Here is a 14,799-nt window from a genome sequence, read left to right on the forward strand (position 1 = left end):
GAATTTCCCCCTTTACCTAACACGGTAACGCCCACAAGTGCTCTGATTGGTTTACGCTCCTCCCTCGGTTATGGCTTCTAACTTGCTATTGGCCCCCGCCGGTGTCAGTCAGCCCGCTTCCTGCTTCACAGTATGGTTTGTTATTGCAGCGAAGCTCCTTTAAATGTGAGGGGAAATGTTGACGGTCGGAGCCCATGAAGTTGGTGAGTTTCTGATAGACGCCTACGAAACTTACAAAACTAACCGTGTGTCTTTGTCGGTTGAGAAAATGACGGAAAGTTAGCCTTTTGCCATTTCTTTTGACAAACCTTCAGTTTGAACGCCAGTGAGGAAAATTTAAACGTTACCTGCCGCTGCTGCCACTTGGCCCGACAGACAGGTTGTTTCTTTTTTTTTTTTAAACCCTCTTTACGTATCTTTTAATTAACTATTTTTCTCAAATTTGTAGAAAAATGAAGGGGTTAATTCGACTGTGAACCAGCCACACTTCACACACACGTAAGATGTCAGGGGGCCATGAGCAGATCAGGAAGCGCCGCCCCCCCAAAACGTTCTTGATCTCGACCGACATAAAGGTGCGCGACCAGCTGGAAGGTACCATTTCGCTACAGCGGGGGTTCATCTGCCAGGAGCAAGATTTGGATAGAAAAGGGGACAGCCCCTGGGTTAAGGTATTAACATATATTTGCATTCACAGATTTACGCAAGATTTGACACATGGAGGAACTTGTTGTGTAGTGCTAGGAGGAGAGTCTGAAAGGTGCTACCATTTGTCAGCGTCAACTTTACTAATACAAGCTGTTTTTATTTCTCTTACTTACTTAGAATGATTAAAATTAATTAACATTGGTGGAGTAATCTTGAGTATTTTGCGATAATATTTCGAAAAGACTTTTAAAGTGGTGTTTTTGTGCAATCTCAGTTAATTATATACATTATGCATCACTTGGGTGGCCCATGTCTTATGTTGCTCCTAACACATTCACTATGTTGCACTTCAGATTCGAGCATCCACCAGCCGCTGCTGAGTTCCTGCTTTTAAAATCATCAAAGTTAAATTTCCTGTTGTTTTGTTCTTCATTTTTCTTTCATACTCCACACCACCATCCCTCCTCTCCCTGTTTCTTTCTCCCACATGTGTTTTTCCTCTTTTCCTGCAGGTGTTGGACAATGACTTCATGGGAAAAATAGACAGGAGAGTCTTAATTGATGTCCCAACTGACCTCACTGGCTTGTTGGAGGCTGTTACAGATCCAGAGGCTCGACTAAAACTTCTAAGTAAGAAGCAAAATACTGCAGATTTTACAGCTGCTTACTTAAAATGTGCTCGAAGCTTGATTTAACTCACTTTCTAAGGAGAGAGAGTTCAGATTTGTGTCTCTTAAGTGCTGCCAGTTACTCATAAGCTGCCCTGTTTTTACTGCACACTGTGCACACTGTAATGGCTGTTTATTGCAGTAATTGTAGAGCACACTGAAGCTTTTCTCTATTATAAGTACATTTATGGCCTGAAATGTGACCAAAAACTGTCCCAGAGGACGTTAATCAAATGTAATTAGAAGTTTGTAATCTGCTAATTATTTGTTTGTTTGTTGTATTGTTCTGTGTTTTTCAGACCAGCCTGGGAAGCTGCAGCAGTTGGCTTCTCTGCCGTCTGACTCCCCGCTGTGGGTCCAAATAGGTCAGCAGGATGAGCTGGCAGAGGCAGAGCTGAAGTACATCGGGCCCTTGACCAGAGGAAGCAGCGCTGTGTATTTTGGGGTCCAACTCAAGGTTGGCTTAATCATTGGATTGTTTGAATTTTCAAATATTTAAAGTTGCTTTAATCAGCAGTTTGAACTACTTATATGCGTTGCATGGTATAGCTGATACTGTTGAAGCTGCTTTGCGGTTTCTCTCACTACCTACAATACCCGTTCGTTACCAAACCTGGGCAAAAAAAGATGGCAGCTAAAGAGCCAGAGTATAAAATTGCTAAAAAAAGAGACTTCCTGGGATCTTTTTTTGACTCATTACCCAGAAGCTTCACAGGATCAGTGCTGATATTGCTCTGTGGGTGCTAGCTGTACACCAGTCAGCTACACTGTTAAAACCACCCTCCACAGCAGAATATTTACAGTTGTGGTCAGAAGTTTACATCCACTCTTCACTGGAATGAATGTCAGGGTAATTTTGGACTCATAATTATATATTTCAGTTGTTCTTTTTCCAGGGTGGGATAATTGTACAGCATACATCTTTAATGACTTAAAAAAAAACAAAAATTGGGTGCACAAGTTTTAAAAAATGTTTGGATTTTCTCTAATATGCACATTGTCAAAAGTATAAATACAGGCTCAAATATATACATACACCCCACTAATATATAGTTAAGGATCGCTTTGCAAGTTGCACCATGACCAGACTCTATTGGTAGCCATCAGCAAGCTTCTGGCATTATTCTGGTTGAATGTTTGGCCACTGTTCTGGCAGAATTGGTAGAGTTTATTTAAACTTGTTGGTTTCCTGGCAAAGGCCCAGCTTTTAAGCGTAGTTCATAGATTTTCATTAGGGTTGAGGTGAGAGATTTGGGAATACCATTCAAGAAGCTCAGTGTGAGCTTCATTCATCCATTCCAGTTTTAATGTGTGTTTGGGAACATTGTCCTGATGACACCCAACTATGTAAACTTTCAGCTGTCCAGCTGTTTTGAGGGGAAGTTGAAAAATTTGGAGGGAGTCCTCCTTCATTATTCCATCCACTTAGGACAATGTATCAGTATCACTGGCAGTAAAACAGCCTTAGAGCATGATGCTATCACCACCATGCTTTACAGTTGTTACATTGTTCTTTGGTTTGCATGTCTGACTATAAAAAAGTTCCCCATTTCAATCGCGCTTGAAGGTGTCAGTTATGGAGCAGGGGCTTCTTTCTTGGTCAGCACCCTCTCAGTGCATTGTTAGGTCACGCTGTCTTCACTGTGGACAGAAGCACTGGTCATGCAGCAGTTTCCACTCCATGTCAGGCTTGAGCCTTGGTGGCTCCTAAACATCCCGACCAATTTCCTTCCATCAGAGGTTTCTTGTTTTGTTTTTTTGTTTTCCATCTTCTTCCAGACATTGGCAAAATGGTGACACATCTGAAATCCTTGTACTTAAGTACAGGAAGAAATTAAATTAGAAATGAATGTTTTTTTTAAACCTATTTGGAAAATATCCACTTTGAATGCTGGTTATACATGTCGTCCATTGACTGTATTTTCCTCACATCAGATTACATAAAATAACCACTGGATCCTCACCCCTGTGTGTGAAATCAAGTAACCCACAGATATTTATAAAAATCCTTCCTAATGTTGTTCAGGTTGCCCCTGTGCTGCCAAACTATCTGCAGACCTTTGGGATGTGACCCTCTGGGAGTGTCCTATACCTTCGGCAGTGTGGTGTTGGCAGCTGATTCTTTGTGTCCTAAAGGTTGTTGTTGTTGGGCGAGGCCTCCATGGATAAGGTTTGTTCAAGCAATGCTTGATCAGGCTGCGATCTGGCCAGTTTGGACCTTGTTCATCTGACAAACGCTGTCACAGCCTGAGGCACCAGGTTGCCAGGTTCTGCAAGAGCTTCTTCCCACAGGCAGTCAGGATTGTGTACTCATTTTAAATACACATAATCATGCACTACAGACACACAATCCTATAATTGTTTGTATACATGAAAACACACAGTCATCCTCCACAATGCTTCCTTTTTTACCTGTTGCTGGCTTGTGCAATAGTTCTGTTTGCATAACTTTAGTTTAATATTCATCAGTACAGACATTCATATATGATGACTAACCTTCATTGCTGTTGTGCTGTGTTTTCATATTTGTAAAGCTGTTGAGTCCACTGTGCAGTCCTCATGTCTGCTGCAGTAAAGTTGACTCTGACTTTGACTTGTAGCTAACTAATATGAAATATGACAAAAAGATACAGGTATCAGAAATACAAATAAAAACTAGATGTGTACTCACTAAAATAAAACAATAATACACATGAACGCTCATCAGATAATTATGTCAACCTGTGTGAGGAGGCTTTGGTGTGACTTTAACTCAAGTGTTTATGTTGTAGTACTTGTTATTAGTTTCTCAAATGTGTTCTATTGAACATTTGTAAAAAAAATAAATAAATAAATAAATAAAAGCTAAAATGAACAGGGTGAATCCATGTTGGAGACTAACCAAAGCTACATTTATCTGAAAAGAAACATTTGGAAGTTCATAAAAATAAATAATGTAACTCATTAATTCACACTTTTCCTACAGTTTGCTGTCCTGATGGGGAGGCTGCTGCCATCAGGGAGTGCCATTGCCAACAATAATCAGTGGCTGGCACAACCATCACAATTACTGCATACATAAAGCTCCAAGGTTTGCGAGCATAAAACTGCACCAAAATATCCGGGGAATCAAATTATAGGTTTATATACAAACCACAGATGTAGGAACTGAGTTGCTGTGTCACTTGCAGTGTAACTATGTTAACTGTGTGTGTGATTGTCCTCCAGGGCTCAGCGGTGGGTAGGGGAAAAAGCAACGGCACTTACAAAGGCCAGAGGTTATTCACCTGCCCCGAAGCTTGCGCCCTCTTCGTCCCGGCCAGTCACATCAGGCCCCGCCAGTGGTCCAGCAGCTCCGAGGGACACCAGCGACCCCGCGAGCGAGAACACCGCAGCAGCAACGGTCACCATAGCAGCAATGGCCGCCCAAACCATTTTCAGCTGCCGCCCCAGCAGCAGCAGCACCAGCACAGTCGTCACATTAGTTTCCACCAGCATCCACCCAACAGCTCTTCTCAGGTGTCCCCCTTTAGCATCCTTCCACGAACTGCAGACTCGGCACCCATCACAGCTCAAAACCATGTCCGAGGCCCTGCGTCACCCCCGCTGTTTCGCCCTGGTCAGCGTGTGTGTTTCCCCCTGGATGACAAAGTCTGTGCAGGGGAAGTGGTGTTCTGTGGGCCCCTGCCAGGCCGGGCCTCATCAGGAATGTACGTGGGAGCCATTCTGGTCAGTATGACCCATGAGAGAGAGAAGATGTTTGTTTGTTTGTTTTGTTTTTTGTAGAAAATAGAACATGCTTTAACTGTTAGCAAAAAATATTTTCCCTCGCTTTGACGGTCTTATACAATGTAATGGTGAAGCCGTTCTATTTGCATTTAATGTTTGACTCTGTGTTATGTACATTAGGACACTCCTGATGGTAACTGGGACGGGACCTACAAGGGAGAGAAGCTCTGCCACATTCCTTCAATCCTTTATGGAGCGCTGGTGTCAGTCAACAAGGTTTCCTTAGGTAAAGCAGCTGTTTACACTCAGAAAGTTCAGGCCTCAGTTATTTCAGGTAACTCAACAAATTTAGATTTTAAACTTTAGATTTTAATCACTCTTCTTAACATAAATTGACTTCTATATAGAAAAATTTAATTAAAAAATGGCAGATTTAGTTCCAGTATTTTTCCACAATTAACACGGTCAAATGAGAATTGACCGAGAAACATAGAAACCAAAAGGCTAACCTGCCTAAATTTGGCAGCTGTCCACATCAAGGTAATTTCCTTGTGCCTTTTTCAGCACTGCTTCCATTTTTAGATTCTGTGGTTGAGTCAGAAACACAAACAAAAAACCCTGTATTACACCTGACTTTGTTAACTTTTACAAACTACGCAAAGCTAGCTTTTTTTCTTTCCCTACAGAAAGTAAGTCATTACAATACTTGTATTACTTTTGTGTTACCTGCATCACGTCAACCATATAAACCTTGGGCCTACATAACCACACAGTATCTTAAGGGGGATTCTTTTCATTGGTTTACTAAGACACGTTTAAACTGTTTACATGCAGTGATGAAATAATTTTGCTTTTCCCTCCTCATAAACTGAAGTCACCAAGAGGGAAAAGACAAGTGCCTCTTTTCTGTCCACCTAACGTGCACAGATCGACCTGGCAGCAGTTCTGGTTTCTTCCTGTTAAAAGGGAGTTTCTCTTTCCCACTTTTGCCAAAGCTCTTGCTCAGAGGGGGTTATATGATTGTTGGGGTTTTCTCTGTATTATTGTAGGCTCTTTCACTTGCAATATTGTTTTTGTGATTTGGCACTATATGAATAAATATGGAATTAAAATGAACTGAATCAATACACTTCCTAAAATAAAACGAAGCTCGATAAGTCGCTGTCTTTTTTCTTTATGCTAGAAGAGCTAGAAAGCAGCAAATGACAACTTTGAAGGAGGCACTTACCAAGTTTACATCAAATTGTGAAGTGTTTTTGCTTGTAATGGGTCACTTGCCACATTTTTTTGACCTCACCTTTTTATAAACATCTTGCAGAAAAGAAACAATTAACACCAACAATCACTAAGTAAAAGCAATACAGAGATGTGTAAATGAACCAAATGAAAACGCAGTCAAAACAAGGAATTATGTTTTGTCATAAGGGCTGAGTGGACGTGAATGAGGGCTATGTGGAGACAACTGTGTTTACACCTGAGCTTTGTAGAGACGAAGCGTTGCAGGAGCATAACAGTAAAAATAAACATCTAACATCTTCACTTCTGCATCCTCAGAACCAAAGTCCCATCGAACCAACCCCACTCAGAAATCTTCCAGAACCATCCTGAAGGTGGCACTCCCCCCAGTTACTAAATCAGTCCCTGTATCGCCGCCTGCCTCTGCTCCAAAGATAGCCCTGATGCCCCCAATCAAACCAGCACTTAAATCTCCCCCTCTGCCTCTGCCAAAACCCGCCCAGAAACCCGGGCTTCCTCCCCCTCCTCCTCTACCCCCTCCCAAACCGCAAGGCCTGACAGCCGGCCAGCAGCAGCACACCAATGGCACTCACGGACCCGCCTCACCGCTGAGGGCTCCGGGTAACGGTGACGACGCAGCAGAGAATGGAGAGGCAGGATCGGGCAGCAATCTGGAGGTCGGGTCGATGGTTGAAGTGAATGATCCGCCGCTGTTTGGAGTTATCCGCTGGATTGGATGGATAAACGGGATTTCAGAGCCAGTGGCAGGAATCGAACTGGTAAGGACAGTTTGTGCCTCAGTTTTTATGACTTTAATGAGATTGTACACTCATACAGAGTTTTCTACTTCAGTTTTTTACTTCTCAGACGGATTGAAAGCAGGTGCTACTTATAACTGAATCATTGTTTTCTTATGCCGGTAAAGTCGTGTTAGCATTATTATTTAAACAAAAACGGGTTATTTCCATCACCACATTTGTCACCACATATCCTTTTTCATTATTACACAAACTTCCTGTTAACTTTTATGAGGGCAACGGAAAAGGAAGCCGCAGTTTGTTTACACTTAAGAAGATCATTCGCTCTTTGTTAAAGGATACCTTTCATACCAAGCATTCATGTTTCTGCATGTTCTCTTTTCAAAGAAACTGTTGGCAGTTCTTGTGGATTGATTCCTGATAAAGTCTTGCCTGTTCTTGATCCTGTTCTGTGTTCTGCTGGCCGCAGGTGGTCTGAGAAGCCTCTGCAGAAGTGCTTTAATGCTGCGTTTTTGGAGGACAGCTCCTATTACATAAATACTCTGTATATATTATTCTTGTCACTTGATCTATGACCTCAGCAAATTTTTACCTGGCGGGTTCATGGGCCCAGTCTTTAGTTCAGAGTTTGAATTACTACAACATGATGTCCATTTTGTAAATTATCGTCCCATTAAGAGTGAAATAGGTCAAACAAAGCAGGGTTTGAGTTGCGGAACTCGCAGATTCAAAAGAGGATATACAAATGTGTGACATCACAATACCTACACATGCACAGAAAAGAAGATAGATGAAGGCATCAGGAACTCATCAACTACTTAGCCCCCTGCACTTGAAGTTGCAGTATGCTGCTCACTGTCTGTGGTATCTGGTGGCCATGTGACTATGAATCACTCCAAGTATAGATTAGCTTAAGGTTATAGAGATAGATCTGCTATGTAGGAGTCTGTGGGGAGTGACTCATCCTGAGAGACAGCCTCAAGTGGGCATTAGAGGTACTGCAGTTTTTGGCACTTGTGCTGTGGTTTCACCTTTTTGTTACAGAGGTTACAGCTTCAGCTACATTAATTGTTTGTTTGTTTTTTAATCTATAGCAGTTGTAATGGCGCATCAAGCATCAGTACAGAAACTGATTTCTTCCAGTATATTGTTCCAATGGATTCATTTTTACCATCAACAGCTGAATCAAATACTTTGTTACAGCAGCAGAGGAAACTTGGAGTTTGATGTGTGGGCTCTAGGCACAAATATGCCGCATATCACACAGGGGGGTGATATGAGCCCCAGAGTGAGGATGTCTTTGATTTGCAAGGCAGGTCAGTACGTAGGGCTCAGACTGCCTGCCTGGAGCAGGTCACGGGTTTCACTCCATTAGTTTAATGACCTTCTATCATACTGGTTTGCACTAGGCTAATAAATTCCCACCCTGTGTGTGTGTGTTTCAGGAACAGGAGCTGTCTGCTGGAACGGATGGCAGTTACCTCGGGGAGCGTCACTTTCGTTGCCCGGCCAACAAGGGGCTTTTCGTAAAGCTTCGCAACTGTAGACGGGACTCCAGATTCCCCGCCCCCGAGATGCCTGTCAATCAAGTGGAGCGATGCAACTCTATAGGTAAAGTAGGCTGTAATCTGACACAAGGCCACGCCAGCACCTCGCCGTCAAAGCTCTCTGTCTCATTTTTGCATACGTGCTGATGATCGCTGTTAAAGCAGCATTTATGACGCTCTGATATCTAATACCATCTTCTGTGTCTGTGGCTGCCAGCCTTTGCAGAGTGGGGCAGTGAGCGCGTGGAGGAACACACTCCTCCTGTGGAGGGGGATGAGGCCCGGGAGCTCTACCAGGGCTGGAAGAAAGGCATCCAGGGTCACCTCAACTCCTGCTACCTGGATGCCACGCTGTTCAGGTAACATCTGAGACATTAGTTACTGTCCTACATCTCATAGAAAGAAGACTGTTGGTGTAAATATGTTGTTTTGACAAAAGCTGGTTTTTCAGATTTATACCAGATCTTTCAGATAGTTCACAAAAAGGCTGATAATGAATGTTTTTTGTCACTGTGATCTACAGCAGACATGCTGTGCCTCTGCTGTGTATACTGTTACAATACTGTACATACAATACAATACATATTAAATGTGACCATTAGAAGTGATGCATGTGACAGGCTTATTTCTGCTGCTGGATGAGGAAGAGAGTAGATATGACTAAGACCGTCATCTCACAACTCCGCCCACTTGGAAACCAGTGACTTAGAGGAAGGTCAGCAGTCTAAAACTGCTACCTTCAGTTGAACATATCGAAAGCAAAGACATGAAAGTGCACTCGCATATGATGTCACATGTCCGACTGTGGAATATGTTCAGTGTTATAAATATCTTGGAGCAGTTATTGTGAAGCTGTGTGCAAGAATGTTTGAGAAGGCTTCTTTATGCCACGTTGATACAAACAATGATGATTTTATTTTATTGCGCTTTTACTGAATCGTTCTTATCTTTTTCTTCTTGGTGTCCTGGTTTGGATATTTACATGTAAAGAACAGAATATCGCTCAGTCAAATGGTGAAGTGGTCTAACAGGCTGATCGGTGAAGCACAGCTGAACCCAAGCATCCCTGCACGCCAGACAGTTACAGCGGTTCACTGGTTCGATTTTTTTTGCAGAGTTTCAGTTTCCTCCTTCTGGACAAAGATATCTGGTTTAAAAAAAGCTTTGTTTATGCAGCCGTCACGCAGATAAACAAATTATAGCTTTGCCAGTTTTGTGGGCTACATGATGCCCCAAATGAATTATTAATAATTCTCACTTTTAATATTTTTTTGCATGATGTATATTTGTTGCATTGAGAGTGTGCACGTGAGGATGGATGATTCACCACTGCTGAACTAATCTACCTACAGGTAGAAATGAAGGAGCCTGGCAGTAAATGAGGGGCTGCACCAAGATTCCACCCAGCTGCTTGTTTTATACCCCACCTGTGTGCTTTTGTATCCACAGTCTGTTTTCCTGCTGCAGTTCAGCTGACTGTGTGTTATTCTGGCCCACCGACCCTAAAACCGACCAGAGCTCCAGTCAGGCTCAGGACCTTCTACGCTGCGACATTGTCAACCCACTGCGGAGGTCTGTGCTGTTGTCACTGCTCATTGTTTGGTTAAAATGAACCGGGAGGTCTGATGGAGGGACTGTTGTGCCCATTTCCTGTCTCTTTACTATCAGTTTCTGTTGTCACCATCTCTACAACAAAACCTGAAGTTTCTCTAGTGACCACTTGAGACTGGCTTTAAAACACGAGTCAGTGGCCATGGTTATCTGATAACAGTACTAACACTACTGCTACTTATTCAGAATAGTGACCTTTGGATTAAACTTCACATGGTTGTGATACCAGTGTTCTGTTTGTGGTCGTTAAACACAAATGTCATTCTAATAGGAGGCCCAAAAGGTTGCAGTCATTAAACACCACATGTTCACGTGTCGCTAGGCTGAAGCGCTCATAACTTTAGTTTGTGCTCACATTCTTGTTATATATCTGTGTGACGTGTCTGAGGCGTTCCTGTGCTGCCGTGCTTTTAAAGGTACGGCTATGTGTGTGCCAGTAAGACAATGGCATTGAGGCGACTGCTGGAAGCTGCGAACAGTGATATGGGCTTCACCAACCAGGAGAAAGGTATGCAAGTGTTCTCCTCCACCAGGGAATGTGCTGCAAACATAGTTAAAGACTTTGAGGAATGCTGTCATACCTCTCTTGTTCTTTCTGTCAGATCCTGAAGAATTTCTCAACAAGCTTTTCCAGCTTCTCCGAGTCGAGCCGCTTCTCAAGATCAGGTAATGTTGCCGACACTAGGACAGTTTCTCACTGGACTGTTGTTCCCAGATTACCTGCACACAGTCATTATCACACACACACAGGTTAGCTGTTGCATCGACGTGGTTGGAAGTTGAATTTGGATGAGATTATTCCAACACGGTCGCTCTTCTACATTTCATGCATTCCTCTGTGAGAACGCAACCTGCCGCCAGTTCACTTTTGTTCAAAGGTGATGGAAATATTTGCCTGGTTGTTGTTTGTTGTTGTTGTTGTTGTTGTTGTTGAAGTTCACACTATGTAAATCTAACTAAAGGAAAAGGGACTTCCAGCCTGGAGGTCAAACAGACTGTGGCTCTTCCTAAAACTATTCGACTTGCCTCTTGTGTCTATAGTGTCCCTGTGAAGACTGCGTTCAGCGTTTTCATGCTTGTCCATGTTGTTATTTGCTTAGAGCTCCATGAAGTGTTTCACCTTCCTTTTATGTACTTCAGTGACTCAACGGATCTCAAACTTGACCTCTGACCTTGACTTCAAGGTCACTGTTATTCAAACTTGCCAGTGTTTTTTAATAGATGCACCTGTTTTATGAATTTGAAAGTCCTGTGTTGCACTGATCTTGAGTTATCGTGACCACGCGGCCCGCCCACCTGTCTATCGTTGGCAGGGTAATGACAATACCCCATCAGTCTTTTATAGCTGAAGGGTAAAAATGGCTGCAGGTCCTAAAGAGTTAATGCAATACTCTCATTGAACCCCTTGAATTAAAGCTGGAAATTGGCTCACATCTTGTTTGATTTAAAGTCTACTTTGAAGGCGTGCAGAGACAAAAACTACAAGGAAAATTGTTATTATCCAAATATTTATGGATAACTATATGCTTACACAGCCAAGCATCAAAGGTGGTCATTGTTGTAATGCCTGCTCTGTCAGTGTCTTAGGATTGTACCCGGTGGCTTCGTTCTGGTGTTAAACAAGGTCTCGAGGGAAACAATAGTACAGCAACACTGAACGAGACATGATCCACAGTGCAGCCAGAGGGCAGCATAATTAGACAGCTAGATCTCACAAGCTTGGCTTGCAGACTGCATTTAAAAACCGTACACACACACACGCTGGTATTTCATTGATAAAACCTGAAGCATAGACATGTTGGATGGTCTGTACCACACAGAAAACCACATGCTTCAGGAGGTAATATTTGTTTATGAATTCCACAACAATGTATCGAACGTTAAAGGTTTAGCAGTTAAAGGTCAAATTCGGTAGCTCGAGTTAGAGGAGCTGAGGCCTGATCATCACCTAAATCTTGAGCTCATTCTACATATTTAATTTCCTGCCTTCTTCCTCTCCTCAGATCGATGTCTCAGCAGCCACAGGAGTGTCACCTCTATCAGCTCTTCCCTCCTGCCCTTCCCCCCTCTCCCTCCTCGCCCGAGGCTCTCTCCCCAGTCAACTCCCCGATCCCCCTCTCCTCAGCGTCATCCATGAGGGTCGCCAGCGTCCAGACCCTGCTGGAGTCCTCCTTCCTCCACTCCGGCCTCAAGTTTGTTGAGGTGGTAGAAATAAGCCAGAGATTTCACATCAATATGAGTAAAAAGGAGTTGCTATATTTTCTTACGTGTGGCTTGATGTGCCCACCAGGCTCCCTCTTGCCTCTTGCTGCTCATGCCGAGGTTCGGGAAAGACTTCAAAATGTTTGACGCCATCTTGCCGACCCTCAGCCTGGACATCACAGACCTGCTGGATGACAGTAAGGACGATCACAGGGAGCGATTTGTTCCTGCTCATTGAAGATTTGAAGTAGGTTAAGTTTTATGTTCTCCTTTCTCTTGCAGCTCTGAGGCAGTGTACTATCTGTCAGGCTGTAGCCGAGTGGGAGTGTCTGCAGTGTTACGATGATGTAGACATCACTCCTGGACATCTGAAACAGTACTGCAAGACCTGCAACGTTCAGGTAGCCCTTCACTGCTTCAGGTTTATAGAGACATGCACCAAAGAGCCTCTGCTTTAAAGATGGACTCGTCTGCAGCGGTCCAGCTTAATTCAGCCCAGTGTTGTGGTTTTCTGGATCGCTGATACTCTGTAGACTCGCTCGGTACTCTGTATATGATACCAGATCAGATTAAGATTGTACCCTGTGCTGAAAGTTGGCTGCCAAATAAGCACTCTTATTTTGTAAGTGTCTTACTCTGCACTAAATATCAGATATGTTTATAACTGTAACTGCTGGATGCTGCTGCTTGCTCCTCACATAATCTCAGCACTCCACTCTGTCATCCAAGTATGGGCACTTGTGATTCAGTGGTTTGCTTCATGGTAGCTGCTGCCTTCTTTTATATACAGTCTGTGTTTTTTTACTCATTGACTTTGATCACCAGGTCCACAGTCACAGGAAACGAGCGTCCCACAGCCCGGTGAAGATTGGCGTCCCCGGGGAACAGTGGACAGGCCCCCTGCACTGCACGCGACAGCGAATGTCTCTCTTCGCTGTGACGTGCATCGAGACCAGCCATTATGTGAGCTTCGTCAAGAACGGGCCCCTCGACACCGACTGGCTGTTTTTCGACAGCATGGCGGATCGGGAAGGTGAAACTCAAACACGATAACCGAATCTTACATTCAGCCAGCGAGGAGCACGCGCTCACGTTCCTCCATGTGCTCTCACACAGGTGGAGAGAACGGCTTCAACATCCCCCAAGTGAAGGCTTGTCCCGAGGTGGGCCGCTACCTGAGCTTGTCAGAGGAGGAGCTGAGCAGAGTGGACCCCAGCTCCTTGAGGGAGGCTGCGCGTCGCCTGCTCTGCGACTCGTACATGTGCCTGTACCACAGCCCTGAGCTCAGCCTGTACAAGTGACACAGACACTCAGCACAGACGTGCAGACTGAAGTGGACGTGTTGTCCTCAGGTTCTTCACTTCACACAGCTGTCCGAATAAAACGTTGCACTTCAGAATATCAGGTGTAACATGAAATCTGCCTTATTCACACCATGACCAGCATTTTTTTTTTTTATTACTCCCTCCTGTGAAGTGGGGTTAGAGACTGAAGTTCCCAGTGAGACGGGAATGTTGAAGTGCAGCTTCTTTTCTTTGTGAGTAATGTTAGACACACAAACTGGCCTTCATGGACAGACCCAGGAGGTTTTTTGTAACAGAAACTTTGCTCATCACCAGGAACACTCTCCAGTCTTGGCTGCCCGCAGCTTCACACACTCAGAGATGTAAACATAGCAGATGTAGCAGCAAGAGTCCAAAAGTTTTTAAGAAGATGGTATAAAACAGCAAAGGTTAAGCTGGTTGACGTTTGTTTTACATCTGTAGGTCTGTTATTGGGGCTAATTTTTTGGGTCATCCATGTTTAAAACTGCTTAAATGCCAAACTGCTGCAGATTTATGGCACGGCCCTAATGTTCACATCTTCTGTATATCAGGAGTTGCAGTTTGTCTACAAACAAGATGCACTTTAAACTCTTTCGTGAAGTGTTGCCCAGTAAAGGACGACGAGTGGTGAGGGTCTGAGAATAAACCACCGTCCATCCAGAAAACAGTCAGCCATACTTCCACACTTCTACTGTGCCTGTTGAACAAAGAGCCTTATGTTTAGGTAAAGAGCTGTGTACACTTGCCAACCTGCTGGTGAGCTTACCTGTGCCTTAATGATGCTCTCACACTGTATGAAACCACTGTGCCTGTAACATGTAACACTTGTACTCTGCACAGTTCAGTTTGCACTGCTTTATTTACACGTCAGTTCATCTGTATATAATAGCATTCCCTGTAACTGACAGCACAGATTGCACATCGATGTTTAAACTGTTAGATTGCTTACAGGTTCTTTAATGCAATCCAGCTACACGCAATGAGATTAAAGATTTGATATTGTTCCTATGTCTTAGTGTTTTTGCCTTTTTTTTTTTTTTTTTTTTTATTGTTCAAATTTGTCAAGAAATCTAAAACATGTGGGACATGTCCATCT

At 43.5% G+C, this 14,799-nt stretch overlaps 1 protein-coding gene across 2 annotated transcripts; it reads left to right on the plus strand.

Moving 5' to 3' along the window:
- The first annotated feature begins 104 nt into the window (after nucleotides 1–104).
- On the plus strand, nucleotides 105–14,711 carry cyld3 (cylindromatosis (turban tumor syndrome) 3). 2 transcript variants are annotated; one of them, XM_084923711.1, is made up of 17 exons: nucleotides 105–203; nucleotides 449–671; nucleotides 1,161–1,278; nucleotides 1,616–1,773; nucleotides 4,524–5,024; nucleotides 5,205–5,310; nucleotides 6,579–7,039; nucleotides 8,464–8,629; nucleotides 8,783–8,924; nucleotides 10,015–10,137; nucleotides 10,593–10,684; nucleotides 10,779–10,842; nucleotides 12,180–12,378; nucleotides 12,467–12,575; nucleotides 12,661–12,779; nucleotides 13,204–13,411; nucleotides 13,495–14,711. In XM_084923711.1, the coding sequence occupies exons 2-17, from the start codon at nucleotides 504–506 to the stop codon at nucleotides 13,677–13,679; spliced, it is 2,919 nt and encodes a 972-aa protein (XP_084779837.1). In that variant the 5' UTR covers nucleotides 105–203; nucleotides 449–503; the 3' UTR covers nucleotides 13,680–14,711. The 2 variants fall into 2 exon arrangements, with proteins under 2 accessions (XP_084779837.1, XP_084779838.1); XM_084923712.1 differs by lacking the exon at nucleotides 105–203 and adding an exon at nucleotides 210–379.
- Nucleotides 14,712–14,799: the final 88 nt, after the last annotated feature.

Source organism: Perissodus microlepis, chromosome 3 (assembly GCF_051167445.1).
Source record: "Perissodus microlepis isolate ML-2025 ecotype Zambia chromosome 3, ASM5116744v1, whole genome shotgun sequence".
Taxonomy (NCBI): Eukaryota; Metazoa; Chordata; class Actinopteri; order Cichliformes; family Cichlidae; genus Perissodus; species Perissodus microlepis.

What these genes read in the sequence shown, in the direction of transcription:
- cyld3 (XM_084923711.1), top strand. Translation starts at nt 504, where the DNA reads ATGTCAGGGGGCCATGAGCAGATCAGGAAGCGCCGCCCCCCCAAAACG. An exon ending in GGCTCGACTAAAACTTCTAA is followed by an intron (nt 1,279 to 1,615) that starts GTAAGAAGCAAA and finishes TGTGTTTTTCAG; the next exon opens with ACCAGCCTGGGAAGCTGCAG. An exon ending in CCGGCCTCAAGTTTGTTGAG is followed by an intron (nt 12,379 to 12,466) that starts GTGGTAGAAATA and finishes TGTGCCCACCAG; the next exon opens with GCTCCCTCTTGCCTCTTGCT.